Genomic DNA, 25,944 nt, shown 5'->3' on the forward strand with positions numbered 1-25,944 from the left:
ACATTTGCCTGAAGCAATGGAGGTAAAAGCTGTTCAGCTGCACTTTTGTGGCTTGCATAAATTGTCCCTGTCTCGCTACTGTACAGGAGGGTTTGGGAACACAAGCCTGCTACGCCCGGAGCTTTGTTTTCTCGGTTAGCTTGTTGTTGGTCCACACTCGACATCTCAACTTTAACATGACAGCTGCAGCATTGTCCATTCTGGCGCTGATTTTGGTATCAAGGGACAGGTTGCTGGTAATTGTTGATCCAAGGTATGCGAAGCTGTCGATGACCCCCAGAGCATGGTTGTTAATGTTGATGGAAGTTGGAGTCTCTACATCCTAGCCCATTACTTTGGTCTTCCTTAATTGCCAGTCCAAACACCTTGCAGGCCCGGAAGAACCAATCTACAAGCGGTTGCAAGTGAACTTCAGAAAGGGATGCCAGCACGTTGTCATCAGCAAACGGCAACTCACGGACTACCACAATATGCAGCTTGGCCTTGGTGTGCAGTCTTGCCAAGTTGAACAGCTTGCTGTCAGCTCTGGTATGCGGATAGACACCTTCATTTCAGTGGCTGAAAGCGTACAATAGCAGCGTGGAGAAAAATATACCAAAGGGAGTTGGCTCCGGGACACAGCCCTGCTTTACCCCACTGCTGCTCTTGAAAGCTTCTGATGATGCTCCATTGTAACCGATGAAACTGTGCATGCTCACACAGAAAGAAGAAATGATGCCCAGAGGTCCAGGCGGGCAGCCTCTTTGCCACAGCAGTTTGAAGAGCCTGTCTCTGCTGACCAGATTGAAGACCTTGGTGAGGTCTATAAAGGCAATATCGAGTAGTCTGCGCTGATCACTGCACTTCCGTAACTGCCGAAGTGAGAAAATCATGTCAATTGTCGATCTGCCAGCTCTGAATTTGCATTAAGACTCGGTAGATGCATGGTACCAGTGTCTGAAATCTGGTCAGAGCAATGCAAGCAAAGACCTTCCCCATAATACTTAATAGGGAGATGCATCTGTAATTGTTACAGTTACTGTGATCCCTTTTGTTTTTTTTTAACAAGGTGATTATTTTTGCATCATGCATGTCTTGCCAGTACTATTTGTATCTCATTTGGTTCTGATTAGCAGAGGGAAAAAGAGAAGTGTTCAAACAATGTAGGTGGTTTGGAGAAGCAGCACAACATTGATTCTAGGTGGCAGTGATCTGAGGAAAGTTTAGAGAAATTTGGATTTGAATGGAGCAAGCTGAAAAATAATCTTAAAGAGACATAGAGAATACTATACATATACAGTATGAGGAGGGTAAATATGTTACTTCAAACAAAAACGACAATAGGCCAATTTTATGCTGTTCTGCCATTAGCCTTGCAAAGATGGCATCTCATTATCAACTCCCCATGTGTCTCAAGAAATGGCTATTAAAATGATTGTTTTTATTCTTTATGATGTATGGGTGTCTCTGGCTAGGCCAACATTTATTGCTCATTCCTAATTACTCTTGAGATGAATTACCCTTGAAGAAGATTCACTGTAGTAAGTTAAGGCTGATCATTAACACTTGGAGGATACTTTTAATGACTGGATAGATGTCTCGGCAATGTCATTCAACATCTCTGAACCAGAAAGGGAATAACTATGAAGTCTCATTCCTTCAGGTCACACATTGTTCCTAGGGTTTCTTAAAAGTTAAAATTAAATTTCCTTTCCTTATTTTTCCTTTCCATCTCTTTTTCACTCTCTTGTAATACAATCTTTACTAATAAAAGACAAATTTGGGACTGAAGTAGGGAAGCTGTCCTTCACACATGGAATGGAATTCACACCAAAGGAAGTGAAAAACCTTAGCATTATTTAAGAAATGATTAGATATTGGAATTGAAGGAATGTAGGGTATTTCTGCAAGAAAGGTGACCGTACATATTTATATTTATCTTCTGATCTTGCAGAAAATCTTTGAGAAGCCTGCCAAAACTCACTCTTCGGATTGTTCTTTTAATTGACAGGGCCAAGGAGCTTAATACAGGACAGGTCCAGCTGAATTGTGTAGGAAAGGATACACGTGAATCAGAAGGGGACAAAACCTGAAATTCCAGAGAAGATCTCCTGGCATCTCAGAGAGCTGTGGGGGGGAAATGGTTACCATAGTGGAAAACAGATTTTCATTTTCAACAGATGTCATTTTCCTGGACATTCCACCAGTCTCCTGCAGCGTTACAGCAGCAGATTGGTGGAGATGCCCTCAGTGTTTAGGTTGGGTTTTAAAACCTACAGAGTTTAGACAGAAAGGAAAGACAGGAACTAATGGAAAATAAAAATGAATGAATATTGTATAACTTGAAACTTTGCTGATAAAATGAGTTACTGGAAGGGTTTACTATATCTCTGTAAAATATTTAGATGTAGGCCCAGAATTTGCTGGGGTGAGGCATCTGACCCCAGCCCCGTTGGTTAGATTTCTCCCCCTCATCCAAAAACTCTCCCCTTTTCCAGTGCACGTTGCTGGAAGTATGTTTTCACAGGGAATCTGGGATCTTGGTGAACAGCAGGACCTGCCATCTATCTCTTTTAACTAATTTAATGATTGAGAAATAAACAAAGGAATATCAGAGAAGAAAATAGGATGAAGTAACATCAAAATAGATACAAAAAGAGAAATACAGAGAGCGAAATAAAGGCATATTACAAGAGAGTCAAAGGAGATGGTAAGCAAAAGTAAGAAAAATAAATTTAATTTTAAATTTTAGGTACCTCTAGAAACAATTTATGACCTGAAGGAATGAGACTTCACAGTTTCAATTGCTCTCATTGTGGGCTGGTGAGTTTGAATGGCACAGCAGGAATATAAACCAGTCATTTAAGACGGCCCTTACAACATTAAGTACTAGCTCTAACTTTCTGCTATGAATTTAATTCATTCGAACAGTGTAAATGCATTGATTTCTGGAAGCATATGGGGAGATTGGCGAGATGTGCTTTTTGTGACCTAATGGTGGACAACAACAGTTGTCCAGCAACTTGTACTGATTCACAGTTCTTGGGGAGTCACATCCTTGCCTCACATTGCCAAGGATTTTTTACACACTGCGCTGTGAACTTGCATTATTTTACCAACAAATTCTGAGTCTTTGGGTTGAATTTTAGCCCCTCCTCCTCTTCGAGGGCATATTTCCCGCTGTTGTGTTGGGGGGGGGGGGCGCTGTGGTGGGGTAGGTAAAAGAGGGTGGACATGCATCCCACCACCTTCCTGCCCACCCCAACTTCACCTCCATAATTTTGGTTGGGTAAGGGGGGTGGGGGACAGGCGTCAAAATCAACAGCCCGCCAGTCATATTTAAATTAACAATTAAGGGCCTGTTGACAGCCAGTTGACCCTGAAAGTACGCTGCCCACATCATAACATGTTTGGCATGGGCAGCAGGGTGGGACCAGGAAGCCTGTTTGTTTTTTAATTAATTAAATGTTTAAAGGGTGAGAAGGAAGAGTGGAGCCGCTCCTTGGGGCTGCCCTTTGGCGATCGTGGGACAACCCCCACCTCAGGTCGAACCCAACCACCTCGCCCGCCCCTTTCCTTTCTACCCACTCCCTGCCTTAAATCCACCCACTGCCCCTCTCCCTAACCTACCCAAACCCTTCCAGCCCAAAACCCCGGATGGGCCTGCTGCGGGTCCCATGAGCCTTGAGCTTCTTTCCCAGCTGCAGTCCCGGCAGTGGCCACTGATGGCTGCCTGGCGCTGCCGGTACTGATGGAGCTGCCGGCCAATTGGATTGACTGGCAATTCCAGAGGGTGGGTCTTCCCACTCGACCCTTATTAGTCCGTGTCACAGCACTTTATGGCTGCGGGGTGAGTCAACATGGAGCATGTCGGCTCCATGCTAATGTTGTTTCTGGTGGGGGGGGGGTGCTTGCTGTCCCCCCTCAAACCACCACCCCCCCAACTGTATTAATGAGCCCATTATTGTTAATGCACATGTACAATCATCAACTACCATTAAAATGGTTTGTTGTAAGGAAATGCTTTACATTGTCTGAATGATCTTGTGAGGTTTATTGTTGTTCGCGCTCCAAGATGATGTGTTAAAAATTGTATTGTTCACTAGTTCAGTTTTCAAGAGCTTTTCAAACTTCCAAAATCTTTGTTATCATTGAAGTAATTTTTTTGACAAGATCACAACATTATCTGTTTCTTCTTACATGACCTTAGAAAGCATTAGAGTAAAGTATTATTATGTCAGCAAATCTCTGTATAGTAATAGAGTCATAGAGGTCTACAGCACAGAAAAAGGCCCTTCAGCCCATCGAGTCTGTGCCAGTCAAACAAGTACCTAACTATTCTAATCCCATTTTCCAGCACTAGGCCCATAGCCTTGTATACCATGGCATCGCAAATGCACATCCAAATACTTCTTAAATGTTATGAGGATTTCTGCCTCTGCCACCCTTTCAGGCAGTGAGCTCCAGATTCCCACCACCCTCTGAGTGAAAAAATTCTTTCTCACATCCCCTCTAAACTTCCTGCCCCTTACCTTAAATCTATGCCCCTTGGTTATTGATCCCTCCACCAAGGGGAAAAGTTCCTTCCTGTCTACTCTATCTATGCCTCTCAATCTTATACGCCTCAATCGTGTTCCCTCTCAATCTCCTCTGCTCCAGGAAAATAACCCCAGTTTATCCAATATCTCCTCATAACTAAAACTCTCCAGCCCAGGCAACATCCTGATAAATCTCCTCTGTACTCTCTCTAGTGCAATCACATCCTTCCTATAATGTGGATTCCAGAACTGCACACAATACTCTAGCTGTGGCCTAACCAGCATTTTATACAGTTCCAGCAGAACCTCCCTGCTTTTATATTCTATGCCTCGGCTAATAAAGGCAAGTATCCCATATGCCTTCTTAACCACCTTATCTATCTGTCCCGCTACCTTAAGAGACCAGTGGACACGCACACCAAGATCCCTCTGATCCTTGGTACTTTCCAGTGTCCTACCATTCATTGTGTATTCCCGTGCCTTGTTTGTCCAGCCCAAGTGCATCACCTCACAGTTATCCGGATTAAATTCCATTTGCCACTGGTCAGTCCATCTGACCAGCTCGTCCATATCCTCCTGTAATCTAAGGCTATCCTCCTCACTATTTACCAGCCCACCAATTTTCAAGTCATTCACAAACTTACTGATCAACTTTCCTACATTCAAGTCTAAATCGTTTATATATACATCACAAACAGCAAGGGACCCAACACCGATCCCTGTGGAACCCCATTGGACACAGTGTCCATGCATTAAGACTACATAATGGCCCTTGATCAATTAGTGCAAAATGTAGTTTTGTTAATTATTCCAAAGGAGAGGAATATAAAAAATATATTGTGACAGATTAGCAGAATTTATGCTATGTGTCAAAGAGGCAGGAATTTGAACATTTGCATCCAAGCTAGGATATTGATATCCATCAGCTGGTGGGCACTAGATTTGTAAGCATATGGAGTACAGAAATATAACTTCCTCAGCTGATATACGTGTACACAAAATATATTTGTTTGTACATTGCCCAGAAACCTAGGTAATTTGGCATTTCACAAGACTTGTGTAAAACATCTGTTCAGTAGATTTTGACTACTACCAATTCTGTCTATGATGTTGTCTTGACATTTTTTATATTTGGTAAACTAATATTATGCTGCAGGTGGGAGCAATGATCATTACTGTGTTGTTTGTTGAATGAACTTAAAGTGATAGTTTCTTGGCTCCAGCTTTGGCTCCTCATACCAATATCTGGTGCACTTGGCAGTGGGCAAGATGATTTTCCAGGCACAATTGTCAGTGTGCCAACAATTGCAGCTTGTGGCATGAGACTGATAAACTATTATTGGTTTCACGTGTCTGAACATTTAAGTGAAGCCATCTGATCTGATGGATAGCTCTATATAGCTGAAAAGTCCAATTACATGTGCTTAATCTTAGTTTGGCAAATGGAAGCCCATTTTCAAAGTATTTGCAAGGTCAAAAGACCAATTGCTGCTCACAGTTTTGTTGCAAAAGTTTTCAACTAGAAGTGTCTGTCGGACGGTCATAATGTCGTTGTCAGGAATCTATAGCATTCCCCAGTACCATGGTCACTGTTCTTTGACAAGTCGTCCAGTGATCCATTTCTATGTCACAATTTTCCAGCCTTTTGCTACTTGAATCTCTCAAGAGATTTTGCTTTATCAATCCTTCTGATAGCATCAGTGTATCTTAAGAATGCTGCAGAGGAAACTTGTTTGCTTTAAGTTTGTGCGCAGGGATTACTTCTTCCAAAGTCCTGATCCATTGGCAAGGTTTGGAAGGAGGTTTTTGAAAGGATTGCTTTTTAAAACCTTCAAAAGTCAACCAGCATTGTGCCCACAGCTCCTCTCCTTCTGAGGCCCTTCCTGTGGAGAAGACTGGTGCTAACAGCATTCCCAACCCTCTGCACAGTGAGTTGTGCAATAAGATGTGTGGAAGGATGAGTGTCAGAAAACAGTGAACTGCTTAAAAAAGAAATAGACAGTAAATGAGAATAAAGCAGGAATAGAAGACTGAATTGGATGAAAAATAACAAACAATTTCATGCCTCTGTTAGGAGCCTGTTGACAAAAACATATCTGCAACGTTAGATGCATTGCTGATGAAGCACTGTTCAGGCTTTGTAAAAATCTTCCAAATGGTATTTAATAAGGCTGTGCTGGACAACTGAGGTTCTTTTTTTAAATAAAAGCAACTCTACAAAGGCGGGTCGTTTGTCCACATGAATTTTTCATGTAAAGGTGCACCTATGGGCGGAATCATCCAGTCCCGATGGCATCGGGTGTCTTGGAGGGCGGGGGAGACCATGCAGCAGGGCGGCCAAAAATCGGCTTCACACCGTCGCGAAACCAGTTTGTGATCGTCCGCTCCACCTGTCAATGGCGGTCCCTGTCTGCCGCCACTGCACGTCGGGAGCCTAATTTCAATACTTCAGCATTTCATTTTAAGTCCTGAATCATCCCCCCACGTCAACTTTATCGCCCACATCGGCGTGACTTCAGGAAGACGTGCTCCTGGCGACCTGAACTTCAAGGGCAACCTGGAGGGGAGTGTACACAAACTTACTCAGCACTCGCGAGTACCACCCATAGGACATCCAGGAAGAGGCCACGCAATCGTGGGGGGCACAGGCAAGTCGCTTTTTCCCAGCTGGTTTCAGTGCGGTGCCAGGCAAAGGCTCCAGTGTGGATCAGGCCAGCGTGGGGTGGGGTGTGCAGGCGGGCAGTAGGTAAGGCAGCACAGGCTGGAGGAAGTACTCAAGCACGTGCTGGGTGGTGGGGAGGAGGGTGGGATGAGGGAAGAGGCCACACACTTGGAAAAGCTTGTCAAAAGTGAGTCTTCTTCCACAGCTGAAACCCTTCAGGTGCAGCTCCATTGACATACTTGGAGTGGGGCCTCTGGAGCTTTACTGCTCACTCAAGCAACACAAAAGCATGAAAGTGCCACCAAATGCTCCAGAACTTTCTATCCATTGGGCGCAGACTGCAAATTAATGCACGGTTTAGGGTGCAGCAGAGCAATTTGCCAACTGGGTAAGTTGTAGAATCTCCTTGTGAAAGGTGGCCAAGGCACAGTCACTGGGAGAGGTGCTCACAGCCCCTCACAATGCCTTCAATAAGATGTGGACCAGTATCCTTCATGGTTCAAGCTAACAGCGCAGGTTTGCAGTGTGGGTTAGGAGAATGCCTGAGCTGAGAGCACAGCAGGCAGTCCAATGGCCGTAGCTGCCGTCAGTTGGTCAAGTGGAGTGGGGCAGAGGTGAGGGGGTTTTGGACAGCCAATGAACGCATTACACACTGGGCATTACACACTGGGCATCCAAGTGGTGGCCAGCACTTTCCTGCATGCATGAAGGAGCCTTCAGGCTTAACCAAAAGAAGTTCTTGGGACACATATGCCAAACCTTGCGTCTCTCTCTTTGATCCTACAGAAGGAGAATATCAGGATCATGGAGCTTGGTGATTTAGCGGTAATGCCTCAAGGCTTACAGGGAGCAGAGAAGAGGAAGAAGAGAGCAGCGGAGGCACCTGGATTGGCAAAGGGAGGAGCACCTCCCTCATGATGAAGGCATGGCAGGGCCTGCTGCACACGCAGCTGAAGATCCACAGAGAGCCGTCACTCGTAGGCATTTTACTGGACTCAGGATCTATAGACGGCACTTAATCAATCCTGAAGATGACCAAAAACGAGTGTTGCTGAAGACTGTGTATGCCTTAGGAACTGGTCAGTCAGAATGCCACCTGCTGCAGGATTTGGCCACACGGGGAGAAGGAGGGCATCCACTGCCAGTGGCCTGAAAGTGACTGCGACACTCAATTTTTATGCCAGTGGCTCCTTCCAGGCCTCCACAGGTGACCTGTGCGGGATCTCACAAGAGGGGATTTGGATCAGCCGGACATCCCTGGAGTCACCTAGCCCCGGGCGTAAAGCTGTTGGTTCTCCTCCCTTTGGGTGCCCGACAACCCCTGGCTGACTCGTTGAGGAGAAGCGGAAGCTGGAGTGAGATCGAGCTGTGTTCATCCCTCTCGCATACACACTGTTGGAGGCCAACTATAGCATCAGTGAAGGAGTTCAGCTCACGCAGCAGTGCAGAACTGATATCCTAGACCAAGGTCTCCAAGGCAGCCACCATCTTACCAGCACTGGCATGCCGGCACTATCACCTCAGCCTGAAGGCAGATGGACTCCTCCATCGTGCCTCGCAATCAAAGCTCAGTGGACATCCCAACTCCAGCAACTAAGTTACGGCTGAGTCCGGAGGCTCGGTTTCTGGCCTCCGGCAGTCCTCCGAGTGTCAGACACCTGGGAAGTCCTTGCCTCCACCTGCTGTGGATCAGACAGTGCAATGTGCTCACCAGATTGTGATCCTACTCTGGAACTAAGTCCCGCTGAGGTGTGTGTGCTTTCTGCGCTATTGGAAGGTGGGGTGAGCGCAGTGATAGGTCTTCAATTACGGTGTCATCAGGATCGTCTTCCAAGGTGTCTTCGGGGCTTGAGTCGAGGACCTGGCTCGTGGACCCCCTCGGCTGCTTCCCAGATGTGCCTGCGAAAACAAGGAGAGATAATTAGTGCATGGCAGGGGACTACGGAACAGGGGAACTGACTCACAGCGTGGTTGTGTAATGGATGTTGCACTGCTGGATTCTCACTTGGTTGAGCCTCGCTGATCTCACTGTCACCACAGGAACGTCCACGTGATCACCGGCCAGCTAGATGACTCTATTTTCAAAGTCTGTGAGGACCTTGATGTCAGGCATTCCTCCATCAATCTGCGACCTCTGCCTTTTGTTGTGTGCCAGCTTGTCCTGCATGAAGGACAGATGGAGAGAGTGTAAGCAGGATGCCTGCCAGGCCATTTGACAAGGATGCCTGGCATGTGTGGGTAGTGAGCGGTGCCATGGAAGGGATGAGGATACAATCCACAGAGCAGAATAAGGTGTGTGTAAAAGAGTCAATGGTGATGTCCCTTGAACCGGCAGTGAGTGAGATCCATGTGGATGTGTGATGGGTTGTGAGTGCGTGAGTTGAGAGTGATGAGAAGAGTGAGTTACCCTGGTGGAACAGAGGAGATCATTCATCCTCTGTCAGCGCTGTCCTCTTATGCAGGGCGTTGATGCTAACCACCGATGACACCACCTCTCATGCTGGATTGGTGACCTTGCTTGCTGATCTTCATCCAGAGCAGGGGGTGCAGGGGTAGGGTACTTCACAGCCGGCCTCCACTGCACCCAGTAGGCACTCAAGAAAGGCATCACTAAATTTGGGACAGCATGTTTCCTCTCTTTGGCCCCATGACTTTCCAGCAGCTCCTGATCCTTCAGAGAGTGCTAGCTCTGTTCAGGAGCGCCCTTTAAATATGGCGCCCATATTATTGAGGGCCTGAGGTGACGGCAGGGCAGGCGAATCAGAGGCTTCCCCGCCAGCGATCTGGAGTGTTTCCCGTGAATGCATTATTAATGAGGTGGGACAGGAATGGGACAATATGGCACGAAAACTCACCATTGCGGCTGGTGGGTAAAATCACTTTTTTTCACGCCTGCTACCACACTTAGTGCAAATCTGGGATGATTCTGCCATATGTCTCTGCTTTTATAAATGTTGGGTATGTGCATGCTTGTTTGTACACCCTGGCTTCAAGTGTACACCTGGCCCTTATGCCTACAACATGCAAATTGTTATAATTATGTGGTGTAGAAGTTCATTAAGTTTTGGGACTGTGTTTATAATTTAAGGTAAAATGAAGGGGGTTATGTGACTTCTAAGTCTACCTGACAGCAAGCCTGGGTGGTTAGATTGTTAGAGGCTAAAGGGGGCTCATATTGTTTTACTGGGAAGTAGATGCAAGTTGTTTACACTTGGAGAAAATGGCCGCAGCCTGTGTGCAAACAATGGATAGAGTGAAATCTCTCAAGTCCCAGAAAAATGTGGAGAATGCCAGGTTGTAAATAGTTGTGCTTTAATAGTTGTGTTCATTTCGTTCCAAGATGAAAGAGAGTTGGGCTCTCAAAGATAGTTAATCAGCATTTCTACCTGGATACAAGACCCATGTGATTTGCATTGCCATGGAGATGTGGAAGAGTTTCTAAGATATCCCTGAAAACTATCAAACACAGTTAGTCTGCCAGGATCTGGGGGAGAGAGAGAGAGAGAGCAACTAGAAGCCAAAGGTTTATGTGGTTCAACGCACAGGAATGTGGGTGGGAGTTCACACTAGGATTGGAAAGACCAAATTTGTGAGGAGTTAAAATGAGGCTGGAAAATTTCTCAAGCTTTAACTAGAGCGAGAAGTCTCCAGGAAAACTCATGCTGTGGAAGACAGTTTTGGAGTTAAGTTTCCAGGTTGGGAAAGAAAAGCTTGGAAGCAAACCCTCGGGAGCTAAGACTCGATTTGGACTGATTCTGGGAGAATAGAGTGTCTGCTTGAAGGACGGTGAAGTCTGCCTGATAGTACATTTATTCGGTTCTGTTAAAAGTTCTGTAGTTTAAAGTACAAATTGCCTACTAAAATAGTGTTTAGGCAATTGTGCTTTTAGCTTGTTTGTTACAGGAAACATCTTAAGACGTGAAATCCTGTTGTGACATCGTTCAGCTTTTAATTGGAAGTTCGAATTTCTTTTTGAAAACTTTCAGTCTCTATGGAGATCATAACAAATTCTTAATTTAAATCCAAAATATGCAAAGTCCCTTTTTTGTGTTATTTTGCATCTCTTTAATAACTATTACAGATTTAATTGTACAGTTGGGAGCATCGTCTTAATTGATCAGAGGTCAGTTGCCAGCTCAGTCAAAAGAACTGGAATCTTGACAACCTAAAAAGGGCACTTGAAGCTACCTTACCTTTCTAATTGCTTTGTAAGCTGTAAAGTGCTTTGGGACACCCTGCTGTCATATAAGATGCTATATCATTGCAGATTTGGCTCCTCAGTTCTCAGTTCCAAACTTTGAGATTTGAGCTGTGCTGTCCTCACTAGACAGCCTGTCTGAATATGTGCAACAGCAGGAATGTGTTATCTTGTTGGCAAAGAGAAAAAAAAAATTAACAGACAGCCTGGTTGACTTCTTACAAAGCATGTATTTTAACAGCAGATTTGGTGCACAAGTATGCTAACTATTGAGGGATTTGTGGTATTTACCATAATGATTCAGGAAATACCAATAAACAAGAAGAGGCTTACAGAGATGGTTAAATGCAAATTCATTTTTTTAACATTCCATTGTTAAATAGCAAATATTAATTCAGCCTTCAAAGTGTTTGAGTTGGTTGTACTAAATAAAAATACTGACAGTTTCAAGCCTGTTTTGTTTTCTTTATTCTTTCATGGGATGTGGGTGTCACTGACAAGGCCTGCATTTGTTGCCCATCCTTAATTGCCCTTGAACTGAATTGCTTGCCAGGCCATTTCAGAGGGCAGGCAAGAGTAAACCACATTGCTGTGGGTCTGGAGTCACATGTAGGCCAGGCTGAGTAAAGATGGCAGATTTCCTTCCCTAAAGGACATTAGTGAACCATTTAGAATAATCGATGATAGTTTCATAGTCACCATTACTGAGACTAGCTTTCAAATCAGAGTCATTAATTAAATTTAAACTCCTCCAGCTGTCATTTGAACCCATGTCCACCTAGCATTAGTCTGGACCTCTGGATTACTAGTCCAGTGACATTACCACTATGCCACTGTATCTGCTCTGTAGATAGAGATGTATCAAGCTGTTACCAAAATATCCAACAAACCCAAACATCTGCTAACTTGATTCATCAGAGCACATTTGTCTAAAAAGGTGTGTCATCAATAACTTTTGAGCTTGTGTGCTCACCTCTTGCTAATGTTGAAGGATTATAGGAACAACCAGGAGAGTGGAGTCAAATATGAAGATGGAGGAATAATACCAAAGGACACAGCCTACTAACTTTTTCCATTGTTTTTACAGTATCTGCCTCACCTCTCCCAGCAGTGTGACCTAAGCAGGCCTACATCTAATAACCAGATCAGCCAGCCTGGAAGCCAAAACCAGCTGAATGGGCAGATTACCGCACCAATACCAGTGCCAGCTATAGTTAAAGTAAGCTTGAATTGCTTTCTAATGAGACATCATCGGACCTCAATGGAGGGAGCTATTAAACATGTTCTATTGAGAGACACTTCAACGGGAAATTGAAAGCAAAATGTTGTTGCCATAGATTAATTGAAGGAAATGTTGGAAAAGGCTTTTTTTTCAGTAGAGTGTCAAATATAACATTTAAAATTTTTAGCAACAGGATAATTAAGAAGACGTTTTTCCTTCTCTTCGGATGAAAGTTAAAGGTTTTAACAGTTTTCGCCATCTGTTTCTGTTATCACAAGATCTGCTGTGCTTTACAGTGCTGCAAGTTGTTGACCCTGCCATTTCAGTCTTTTGGTTTCCTGAGCATTTCTGAAAGGTCAAAGTTTTGATCCACCTAAAGTCAGACCCAAGTTTTGTGCAACTTATTTCAATTATACTGTCAGTGGCCTGGCTTCCGCGTTGATGTGAAGCCAGTATGGTCAGTATGATGTGCTACTGGAAACCATATCCGTGCCTTTGTTACCTCCAGAACTGACTATTCTCCAGGTTGACATTCCATCTTCCATCCACAATAAACTTGAGCTCATCTAAACCTCTACTGCCCATATCCTAACTCGCACCAAGTGCCATTCACCATCACCGCTGTGCTCCTTCACTTACATTGGCTTCAAACCTGGCAACAACTTGATTTTAAAGTCTTCATTCTTGTTTTTAAATCTGTCCATGACCTCCAACCCTACAACCCTCAAAGCTCTCTGTGCTCCCCCAATTTTGGCCTCTTGAGCACCTCCAGTTTTAATTCACCGATGTGGCTTCAGCTGCATGAACCCTAATCTCTAGAATTCCCTCACAAAATTTGTCCACCACTTATTCTCTCTGTCAGTCTTTCCTATGCTAAGATGCTCCTTAAAGCCTCCCTCTTTTGTCTGTCCTAATATCTCCTTATGCCTTGTCAAATTTTGCTTCATAACATTCCTGTGATCACTTAGGGAACATACGAACAAGGAGCAGGAGCAGGCCATTTGGCCCCTCTATCTGCTCTGCTATTTAATAAGATCATGGCTGATCTGATAGTAACCTCAAATTAGTAACCTCAAATCTGCATCCCACCTACCCCTGATAACCTATCACCCCTTTGCTCACCAAGAATCTATCCACCTCTGCCTTAAAAATATTCAAAGACTCTGCCATGAACCTCAAAGCAGCTATATAAATGCAACTTGTTGCCATTGGTTGGGGTGATTGGCATAGAGTACTGTGAAGTCCTGATCAAATGTAATCCCTATTGGATTTATTCCAGTGCAAAACCTTGCAGTGTAGATAGCATCTGAATAGCATGTAAGGCTGTCAAATTACACAATTTTATCCTGCATCACTTATTTTTTTCCAAAAATCTTTACGAGAGAAGTTTTTCCCATGATTAATAAACACCTAAAAACATTTTGGGACTTTGAAGAATTCAGTACTTAACAATCCAGGACATAAATACAGAACAATTTGAGACAAACTGTTTAGTAAATTGGCAAGAAGAGATTGCAAAAGGGGTACAGGGCATAAGAGTTTTTGCACTGTATACAGGACAATGTGTAAAAAGGTCCAAGAAAATGAGCACTTCTGGATCTAGTGGTGGGAAATGTGAACAGATAAGGAGGGGGGGAACAGCTATATAGGATTACATAGGATACAGAGGATTACATAGGATATACGACACAGAAACAGGCCATTGGGCCCAACCAACCATGCCAGTGTTTATGCTCCACTTGAGTCTTCTCCCATCTTTCCTCATCTGAATCTACCATTGTAACCTTGACCCTCAAATGCTTGTCTAACTTGTCTAACCTTAAATACATCTATACTATTCACTTTACTGGGGGAGACGTGGCATCGTGGACTAGTAATCCAGAGGCCAGGTTAATACTCTGGGGACAAAGGTTCAAATCCCACCATGGCAACTGGTGGAATTTAAATTCAATTAATAAAAATCTGGAAAGTAAAAGCTAAGTCTAATGGTGACCATAAAACCGTTGTTGACTGTCATAAAAAACCCACCTGGTTCACTAATGTCCTTTAGGGAAGGAAATCTGCCACCCTTACCCAGTCTGGCTTCAGACCCACAGCAATGTGGTTGACTCTTGACCGCCCTCTGAAATGCAAGCCATTCAGTTTGAGAGCAATTAGGGATGGGCAATTTGCCAGCACCACCCATATCCCATGAAAGAATAAAGGAACCACTCCCTGTGGCTGAGAGCTCACATTCTCATCAGTCTTTGTGGCAAGAAATTTCTTCTGAATCCCCCATTGGATTTCTTGGTGACTATCTTATATTGATGGTCCCTATCAAAACGTTTCATAATTTTGAAGACCTCTATCTAGGCAACAGCAATCACCGCATGATGTATTTAAAATATATCGTGCTTCAAACATTTTAAAAATAACACATTGTGACTCTAACTTCTGAATGATACAACAGAAACAGAACAGATCTGCTATTGATTCAGATAAAGATTGAGGAGGACATATGTAAGACAAAGTAATGAATACTTGATTTTTAAAGGAGGGCGTTGGTGATCATGGCCTGTGATAATGCTTGGCAAATTACTGCAGTGCTTTGCCATTGCTGAGAATGGAACTAGGGAATGTAAACTGGTAACTATTACTGACAAAGAAATAGGAACAGCAATGGGAAACATTTAAAATAATGATCGATGCAGATCAGGAGAAATATATCCCACTAAAAGCAAGAACAAACTAGCCAGTAATGACATAGTATGCATGGATGGATGAGGAAATAAGAGCGAAATGAAAATGAAGGAAAAAGCACAAAGCTCATATACAACAAAGGAGCAGACGACCAAAGGGAATATGAAAAGATTAGGAAAGAGGTCAAAAAGCAAATAAGAGAACAAAGAAAAACTACACCTTTCAATTCTCAGACACTACAAAAAGAAATAATGAAGTATTTTACAGACAGTTAAACAATGAAAGAACATTTGCAATAAGGATAGGTCCACTAAAGGCTGTACATGAACTCACAGATAGTGACAGCAAAATGCCAGAAGAATTAAATAATTATTTTACCTCGGTGTTTACTAGGGAGGTTAACATGGTGGATTTGACATCAGAAGAAGAGATTTAAAAAAAGACATAGGTAAGGTAGATATTTAATTGATAAACTAAACAAAATTAGAAAGGTTAAAACTCCTAGTCTAGTTGGATTGCATCCACGCATATTGAAATAAGTTAGGAAAGCGATAGCAGAGGCACATTACAATTATAGATTTACGTAATGCTGGAAGTACTGGCAGATGTGATTCCTATTCTTAAAAAGGAAGATAGAACAAGTCCAGGAAAATGTAGAGCTATTAGCTTTCACATTCATCGTCGAAATGATCATGGAATCCTTACTCAAATGTGTAATGGAAAAACATCTAGAAACTGAAAACGTAACAAAGCATAGTCAACACAGATTTCAGAAGGCAAAGTCATGCTTTGACTAACCTTATAGAATTCTTTGAAGAAGCAACAGAAAGGTTAGATAAGGGTAATGCTGAAGATGTAACATGTTCAGATTTCCAAAAGGCCTTCAATAAATACTGCTTGGTAGACTCACAACTAAGGTTTGAACACGAGTCGGGTGTCAAATAGCAAAAAACATAGCTACTGGCTACAAAACAGGAAACAGAGAGTTGGGGTTAAGGGTAGTTATTCAGACTGGCCAAAGGTCAGAAGTTCCACAAGGTTCAGTGCTGGTACCACTCTGTTTTTCCTCATTTACATAAACAATTTGGACTCATGAATTGGACATACAATTTCAAAATTTGCAGATGGCAACTAATTGGTTGAACAATACAGAAAAGGCAACAAGGAAACACAGCCATTAATAAATTTATAATTGACAAATGAACGTCAATATGGATAAGCGTGAGGTGGTACATTTTGTGAGGAAGAGTAAGGAGGCTACATTCTCCTTGGAAAGTAGTTGTTCAAACAGGGTAGAGGAGCAGAGGGACCTGTAAAGTTATGTGAAACTTATTTAGAACCTGGGTTAGACCACATTTGGAATACTGCAAACAGTTCTGGCCTCCGTGTTATAAAACATCTCGGGAGTGATTGGAGAAGGCGTAAAATAAAATTTACTAGCATGAGTTTTTTAAAATGAGAGGTTATAACTATTATGAAAGATTGGCACTCATCTGTTACTTCATTCCATTCAATCCCTTCACAATGGTTGTTGAGGATGGTTATAACTACCACTTAACTGCATTGTCGAGAACAATTTATCAGAACTAGAAGTTTAATTTTTTGTTTGCAATTAACCTAAATCGCTTTGATTTGGGTGGAAAAAATCACAAATTACATTAGTGCATGGTCCATATTGGCAAAGAGAAGCTGTTTTTAAAGCACAAATGATTTTTGCAATGCTAGGTCCAAAAGAAAATAGTTTATCTCCGGAAAAGGGAAAATTAAAGGTGACCCGATAGAGCTTGTTAGGGTAATGAGCATGTTTGATCGGGTAGGCATCGAGGAGATGTTTCCACTTGTGTTGGAGACCAGAACTAAGGGCCATAAATAAAAAAATAGCTACTAATAAGTACAAAAGGGAACTAAGACAAAACTTGACTAGCCAGTGAGTGGTTAGAATGTGGAATTCGCTGCCACTGCGAGTAGTTGAGGTAACTATTGTAGATGTTTTTAAGCAGAAGCTAGATTAACACAAGAGGACACAAGGAATAGAAGGATGTGTTAATGTGGTTGGATGGAGATCAGTGGAAGGAGCTTTGTGTGGAGCAGAAACACTGGCATTGACTTGTTGGGCCAAATGACCAGTTTCTGTGCTGTAAGTGCCATGTAATTATATAAAGGACTGTGCATATAAAAAGATGTACAATACCATGCAAAATGCAACTGCATTATTGAACTGATATATGAGACATCAAGTGCCTTTCAGTTGGATGTAAAATTTTAGCACTGTTTAATTGTAAAGTATTTACCATGAGACGATAGAAAGGTGTGATATGTTGTTTTCTAAACAATAATGCTGCTGTACTATTATCTTCCTCCTGACAGCACTTTCATGTATCATATCTGACTATTATTGGCTGCTCTGCATGTATTCAATGTGTTGTAAAATGATTGAGGATGCTGGGCTTTGAATGTTGCCTCTGATGCCATTCTTTGATTCTTTGAGGATTCTTTTGCATGCTGGGGTTGGAATGCTGAAGAACAGGTTCAAATTTATTAATAATAAACAGATTTTTTTATTTTTTTTATTCTTTAGAACCTCCTGCAGGGTTGGCACTCATCTGTTACTTCATTCCATTCAATCCCTTCATAGTGGTTTTTAAGGATGGTTATAACTACCATATTACTGCATTGTCAAGAACGATTTATCAGAACTGAGAGTTTAATTTTTTTGTTTTCAATTGACCCAAATCGCTTTCATTTCAAAAATTATCACAAATTACATCTGTGCATAGTCCACACTGGCAAAGAGAAGCAGTTTTAAAAGTAAAAATTACATTTGCAATGCGAGGTCCAAAAGAAAATAGGATTTGTTTTAAAAAAAAATCACATCAGCCTGGAATCTGTGTGGAAGATATTAAGAAACTTACAGGAAGGGTTAGGACACAGACGGGATGAAAAGTGCAGTAGAGAAGATGTGGTAAATGAGACCTTCATGATACCAGGCTTTCAACTTACAAGGCTATAGATTGAGAGATGGATGAGACTTACTCTGTTTCCCTTTGGCATGAATTTGGACCTTGAAGCCCAGCTTTCACAGTACAAGTTTAGCTTCAGTGTGAACAGAACATCATTGCTAAGCTTGTAGTGGGGATGCATTGTTAGGTTTGCCAGTGGGATTCTATAGACCCATTTCTTGAGACATTCCATTCAGCCCAAACCACCTGTTTACAGTCTAAAATGTATTACCGTCACACCTACAGGTATTCATTCTACTATCACAGGCCTCGACCTGTTATCAGCTTAAGATAGTAAACCACAGTGATGGTTGCATCAAATGTCAAACCAGATTTCCAGATTTAAACCTTACTGTAGTTGAAATGATATTCTTTTGCAATAGTCTGCAAATATATCAACAAGGAGAATCAGTCGCAATTGTTGGTGTTTGAATATGCCTATTGGATGGTCCAGTGGTTAAAATGAGTTTAAATATTCCCTCTTATCTGTTTATTAAAATTAGACAAAGCCATCTGCAGATGGAAAAAACCAGCGCCACAAGAAGCCAAAGGACACAAAACCAAAGGTGAAGAAACTGAAATATCACCAGTACATTCCACCAGATCAAAAGCCAGAGAAGTCTCCACCTCCAATGGATTCAGCCTATGCCAGGCTACTCCAACAGCAACAGCTCTTCCTCCAACTGCAGATATTAAGCCAGCAGCAGCATCATCAGCAACATCATTACAACTATCAGAACATTCTCCCCACATCTCTAAAGTGAGTAGGCCAAAGCCTTGGCTATTTGTACCAAAAATCAGTTCATGTTCTTTGGGCTCTTATCTTCTCTATTTCAATCACTATCCAGTAGCTTCTGCAGAATAAGGAATATTTGTGGATGTTAGTTGAGGATGAGACCAGACTGTGCTGTGATGCTTCCATGTCCAATATTCTGCTGGTAGTTAATTAAGGGAAAGGTAAAGAGATAGTCTATGGTCTCACTGTGACTTGTACAGTAGCTAAGTGGTATGTTACTGAACTACTAAGAGAGACAGAAGCTCATATCCCAGTAAGGGAATTTAAATTCAGCTCATTGAATAAACCTGGAATTAAAAAGCCAGTGTAATTAATGGTGACCATGAAACTACTGGATTTTTATTTTAATTTTAAAATCCACCTGGTTCAATAATGTCCTTTAGGGAAGGAAATCTGCCATCCTTACCTGCTGTGCCCTAAATGTGACTATAGGTGCACAGCAATGGTTGACTCTTAATTGCCGTCTGAGTTGTATTTACAAAGGTTGCTCACCCGCTCCTTCTCAAGAGTAATTCAGGATCACAACAAATGCTCATGTTGCCAGTAAAATAGATATCCTGGGAAGGAATTAAAAAGCAATCTTGACCACTGTTGCTGGAATGATTCAGTTTCTTTGCAGTTTCCATTGGTAGATTCTTACATAATATGATCTGAAACTCACACCGTTATGCATGTCATATGCAGTAAGCAGCATATTGCAGCATTCTAAGCCCTAACAGCACTTACAATTACTCTTTTACTGTAATACTTTGGACCAGAGCTACCTGTCTTACATTCTTCTCCATTGCAAAACCGGGAATGATTGTGACATGAAACAATATAACTGAGATTAAAACCAATGGTCACATTCATATACATGACATATAGCACACAGAACAGAAAGAATACAACAGATAATTAGCAAAACACAAAATGTTAAATATTGCAAAGCTTTACAAATAATGAGATAGGTTCTCAACATGCTGTCCAGATGTAAAGCTGCTTTCTGATTATCTTTTATAACAAGCACTCGATTTTCAGTGCCATCTGCAATGATAATTTCATGCAACAAGTTGATGGTCTACCACAGTGTGTCTAAACTGTTCCAGAACCTTTCAAATAAGTCTTTTATAAACATACCATGGTTGCATCTTCATTCCATTGGGTCCCATCTCGCCACCATATTATGGAACAAATAGTTGAAGCGAGGGAAATTTGGCTGCCCTTGTGCTGTACAGCCTTGTAATACTCAGATCAAAGTACCCCTCCCACAGATGAGAACTGTATATATGTTGTTCATCAACCTTACCCTTCAGGTAGGTAGAATAATACCTGCAGTCTTATATGGGTCTGATTTCACAGAATTCACAACATTTTTACCATGCAGAGGAGGCCCTTCAGCCCATCGTGTCTGCACCAGCTCTCTGGGCATTTTAACTTAGTGCCAATCTCCTGTCTTTTCCTTGCAACCCTGCACATTACCTTTATTTAAATAATCATCCGATGCCCTCAATCAAACCTGCTTCCACCACACTTCCAGGCGGTGCATTCCAAGCCCTAACTACTCGCTGTGTGAAAAAGATTTTTCTCATCTCTCATTTGACTTTCACACCTGACTTGAATATCAAATAGTCTGGCTGCCCTCAAACTAATAGGTTGGTACTATGTTGTCTTTTATTCTTTCATGGGATCTGAGCTTCGCTGTCTCCCTTGAAGGTAGGGAGCCACCTTCTTGAACCGCAGAGGTTCATCTGGTGTGAGTACATGAAGTGCAGCTGTTAAGAAGGGAGTTCCGGGATTTTGACCGAGCAACAATGAAGAAATGGCGATATAGTTCCAAGTCAGGATGGCATGTGGCTTGAAAGTGAAGTTGCCTGGTGTTCCCAAGCATCCGTTGCTCTTGTCCTTCTAGGTGGTAGAGTTTGCGGGTTTGGAAGTTGCTGTCGAAGGAAGTTTGGCAAGTTGCTGCAATGCATCTTGTAGACAGTACATCCTGCTATAAATGTGTGTCTTTAGTGAAAGGAGTGGATGTTTTCGCTGGTGGATGGGGTGCTGATCAAGCAAGCTGCTTTGTGCCGGATGGTGTCAAGACTGCAAGTATGCATGTGTTTCACAATGCACATTTCACAAACCTAAGTCAATTGCTGATATAATTAACTTGTAAGTTTTGCACTGAGCACAAATCGGCCACCTCTTCATAAAACTCTTGGCTATTTCTAGACGGATTTGTGTATTGTTTTACTTCTCTCACTTAAAGACAAGACAATTCTTTTCCGAAATTCGCTACCGTGTTCCATTTTAAATTCAGAACAACTGATCCAACGTATCATATGAAAAAGATGTGGAAGTGTTATTGTTTGGTCGGAGCAGCTTGCCATGTTTACCACAAACGAAGCTTCTATATTTGCCCCAGTCCTGAATACAGTTGTAAACTGAATAATCCATTTCATTTGCTCAATACCGTTGGGACAAATCAGGAGATAAATTCCATCTGAGACATAATCCAAAAAGAAATTGAAGCTGACCAAGTATAGTGCATTCTCAGGAGGTGTGGCAGCATTTGTAAAGCGTTCTGATGAAAGGTCATTGACCTGATATGTTAACTCAGTTTTTCTCTCTCCACTGCTGCTGCCTGACCTGCTGAGGTTTTCTAGAATTTTCTGTTCTTATATTACAGATTTTGCTCCCTCCACCACTGATAAATAATTATATCAGAATGTACTGTCTAGAAGATACACTGCATCAACTTGCCAATCCTCCAGGATTGGCCTGGGGTCCCCAGGAATTGAAGGTCAATCTCCAGGACACTGCTGTGTGCAACCAACCCTGGAGAAAAATTATCGGGACAGTAAAAAGGAGCAATTTTTAAAAATATATTCTTTGAACATTTCTCTTTACCAGATATAAAAATTTTGAAAATGGGCGGGGAGATGCCATGGGGTGGGGGGAGGTGGGAAGGCTATTTGGCTGATAATCAAGCATCATTCAATTGGGTAATGAATCTTTTTGCTTTTTGAAGGCAGTACATCACAAGGATGGATATGTTGGCTAACTAATGGCTGGAGCATGGGGGCAAGTCATGTGACCAAACCTCCAGGAGTAAATTCACTCATAGTTAGCAACCCCATAGGTTGATGGTTCAAATGTGACCCCCAGTTAGCAAAAATATCTTTTTTTGTGTAATTCATTCATGAGATGCAGACGTTGCTTGCCCAACCTTAAATGCCCTTCAGAAGATGGTGATGAGCTGCCTTCTTGAATGCAATTGGGTGGCTTCACTCGGCTATTTCACAAGGCAGTTAAGAATCAACCACATTTCTGTGTATCTGGAGTTACATGTAGGCCAAACTTGGTAAGGACGGTAGATTTCCTTGCCTAAAGGATGTTTGTGAACCAGATTGTCTTTTAAGGGTGATCCAGTAGCTGCATGGCCACCATTGCTGACATTAACTTTTATTGCAAATTTATTTACTGAACTGAATTTAAATTCCATAGCTGCTGTGGTGAGATTTGAATTCATGCCTCTGGATCATTAGTCTAGGCCTCTGGATTACTAGTCGTGTAACAAAACCACTGTTCCATGAAGCAAGCTACATTGTTTGAATTAAAAAGCATTGCCAAACGTATTCATGTAGATGCAATGAATGCATTGAATCCTTTTTTACAGGCAGCCTGGTGAGCAGCTTTCCAGAAACACTTGCACTTCAACCACTACCGTCCCAAGCAGCAACCTGTCTCCAGTGAAGTCCTCAATATCAGGTCCAACCACTGGCTCTCCTTTGAAACTGGGACCTCTTCCATCCAATCTAGATGACTTAAAAGTATGTTCTACCTCATTTACGATGTTCACTTAAAAGATATTTGTCATGAAAAATGTGCATGTTTTCAAATATATTGACTTAGTAGTTCATTTTCTTCTGACTGCAAAAGGTTGTTAAGGCAATGCCAAGTCACTCAGCTTCTTGTTGATGATCATAGCTGCCTCCAAACTTTGCAGGGAGGCGCCCCCTGTGGAGGGGTGAGGGGAGTGGAAGTCATAGCAAACAACATAAACAGCTAAAAAAATGGCCGTTTGTGCCATTTTGCTAGGGTTTGCAGCAATTCCCCACCACAGTTGCATCAGGAGACTGGAAGAACCTAGCAGAATTTCGGGGCCAGCGAATTAAGAGCGTTTTTGTGGAAGGATAAGTGTAAGGGGCTCAGTTATTAAGCTCCAACAGTTTTTCTACTCACAGGACCACGGTGAAGAATTTAAGAATCCAAATGCATTAATTACAGCGCTTGCTTTTCTTTCTCTGCCTGGAGATTCCCCATATATTTTTTTTCTCTTATTCAGTGAGAGATCCCACAGTAATTCTGCGGTTATATTGTTTGATAAGGACCAATGTACTAGGCATTACATTGCATATTATACTGCTGCTAAGGTGCAGCTTTGTCCCTTTGTCCGTTAAGTGCTTCAATGCTATCTGTTTCAAACACTACATTTGGCAGAAGCTACCACATTCACACCGCCTGTATAAAAAAATGCCTCCTAGCTTTTTTATTTGTTCAATAGTGCCTATCCTATGTTTATACCACTTTGTTTTCCCTGCTTCCTCAAAGTGTTCCTCTGAATGGTGAGCACAACTAAAAGTCAAACTGCTTCCTCTAATTAACTGTGAAATATATATATATTATATATAAATGAAGTACTTGATGCACATATACAAGGACATCTGTATATGAACAGGTGGAGTACAGGAGTACTCCCTTACCTGATTTTTAACAAGCTTTATTCTGGCAGGCTCCCACAAAGGAATGATATGAGCTGAAGTGCTGTTGTACCAAAGAATTTGAACTGCATTGAGAATGACTTCTATCTCACTGCTTCACATGTTGTTGCATGTATTATCTCAGATATCAACTATAGAACCAACTTTGTGTTGCACCAACTATATAGTTGGTTAACTGCCAGGTCCATCAGTATTTGTGTTTATCACTGAAGACTGAACAAAGTGGGAACAGGAATAGCATAACCTAGTGACACCACTTGATTAATATGAGCTATTTCAGTTATGTTTTTGTCTATACCTAACTGACAATCTTGGCATTTGCTGCAACATTGCTAAAGTTACTCTTGGCCACAGTGGAACAGTAAGCTGTCTTGATGAGTGTTCTTCATGGGCAGAGTGTAAAGTTTTTGTTGGCATTTTACACAGAAAAGCACAAATACTTAGGCAACCATTTCCATCCGATAGTGATTGTAAATTGTTTACAGCACTGAACTGAAAATAAATCACTACAAAACTGATGGACAGAACAATTAATGCAACCTTTGGCATCCTATTAAATATTCCTTTAATGTGCAGCACGCAACTTAGAACTAAACTGATTGGGCTGAACTGCATATTTCCTGAGAGCTCCCTCTGCAGGCTCCACATCTCAATGCACATTCGTGCCATGGATTGCAACCTAATCTAAACTGCACAGTACAGAAAAAAATACTCTGTAAATAAACTGACATGGCCACTTTATCACACAGGTATTAATCCTGGCTTCCTGATCCGTTGGCTTATTTATACTCCGGGCATTGCATTTAGTCCCGGAGCTATCAGGGAACCGTGCAAGCACATCTCTCCAAAGATATGTGGATAAAAGAACATTAACAAAATTCAGAGGTTGGAAAAGTCCCAAAGTTATGATGCTCCCAAAATACAAATTATTGCAGAATGACATCTCTAACACAGCCTTGGGCCCAGCAAAACAATGTGTTCCCCCCACACATTGAAAGTCTAATTGAAAGGAATTGCAGTTTATTACATTGACAGAGTTGAACAGTGAAACAAACAAACAAACAGAATTTCAACATAACTGCAAGTGAATTTTCAGCTTTATAATAATTCCATTTATGGTGGAGCTTCCCTATGACTGGGGCCTCTACCTATACAAAGTACAATTGTTTAACGTCAGTACAATGACAACATACAAATGTTGCTCATTATGTATCTAATATTGAAAAATCCAGAGCACCCCTTTGAACCATCACATGTTGTTGAATTGTGTTTAGTGTATCATCATTCATGAGCATAAGAACATAAGAAATAGGAGCAGGAGTGGGCCATTTATCCCTTCAAGCCCACTCCGCCATTCAATGAGATCATGGCTGATCATCTACTTCAACACCATTTTCTTGCAGTATCCTCGCATTGCTTGATGTTTTTAAAATGTAGAAATCTATCAATCTCAGCCCTGAACATACTCAATGACTGAGCCTCCACAGCCCTCTGGGACAGAGAATTCCAAAGATTCACCACCTCCTGAGTGAAGAAATTCCTCCTCACCTCAGTCCTATATGGCCTGTCCCTTATTCTGAGACTGTGTGCCCTGGTTCTAGACCCTCCAGCCATATAATCATATATTTTGATCTGTAAAAAGTGATAAATATATATTTTACTTATGACCCCAAATTCAATGATAACGGACAACTGCAGAGCAAAACCTGAGTGTCCCACCAAGGATGCCCTTTAGAAAGGAAAAAAGTGAGTTTTATTGAATAAAATATGAATACAACATGCAGTTTTTTTTTGCATATAGCTTCTTGTCCAAATCCGGGAGCCATCTAACTCTTTCGAGTCATTAAAGGGAGGCTCTATCTGACCATTCAAATGAGCATTGAAGTTTCCATAACATTTTCAAAAATGTTGAGCAATTTCACTGCAAAAAAATAATTGCTTGGTTATTTGTCTTATTCCTCTTTTGCAGGACGCTTATCTGAACAAATTTGCTGTCATCTGTCATCTTTTCCTACATAAGTGTTTGCACTTCCAAAGTGATTTATGCGTAACACTTTGAGAAGTTTCCTAAAGATGGGTTAAGCCACTATATAAATGAATACTTTTCTTTCGCAAACTAC

The 25,944-nt window shown here is 41.9% G+C and overlaps 1 protein-coding gene across 4 annotated transcripts in view; it reads left to right on the forward strand.

Moving 5' to 3' along the window:
• Nucleotides 1–25,944, forward strand: part of LOC121293740 (myocardin-like) — a 111,310-nt gene that overhangs the window by 73,393 nt on the left and 11,973 nt on the right. For all 4 annotated transcript variants that reach the window (XM_041216994.1, XM_041216991.1, XM_041216992.1 and 1 more), the window contains 3 exons: nt 12,465–12,596; nt 18,781–19,037; nt 22,720–22,873. In XM_041216994.1, the coding sequence (XP_041072928.1) occupies nt 12,465–12,596; nt 18,781–19,037; nt 22,720–22,873 (543 nt within the window). The remainder of the gene's footprint in view (nt 1–12,464; nt 12,597–18,780; nt 19,038–22,719; nt 22,874–25,944) is intronic.

Source organism: Carcharodon carcharias, chromosome 22 (assembly GCF_017639515.1).
Source record: "Carcharodon carcharias isolate sCarCar2 chromosome 22, sCarCar2.pri, whole genome shotgun sequence".
In the NCBI taxonomy this organism is placed as follows: domain Eukaryota; kingdom Metazoa; phylum Chordata; class Chondrichthyes; order Lamniformes; family Lamnidae; genus Carcharodon; species Carcharodon carcharias.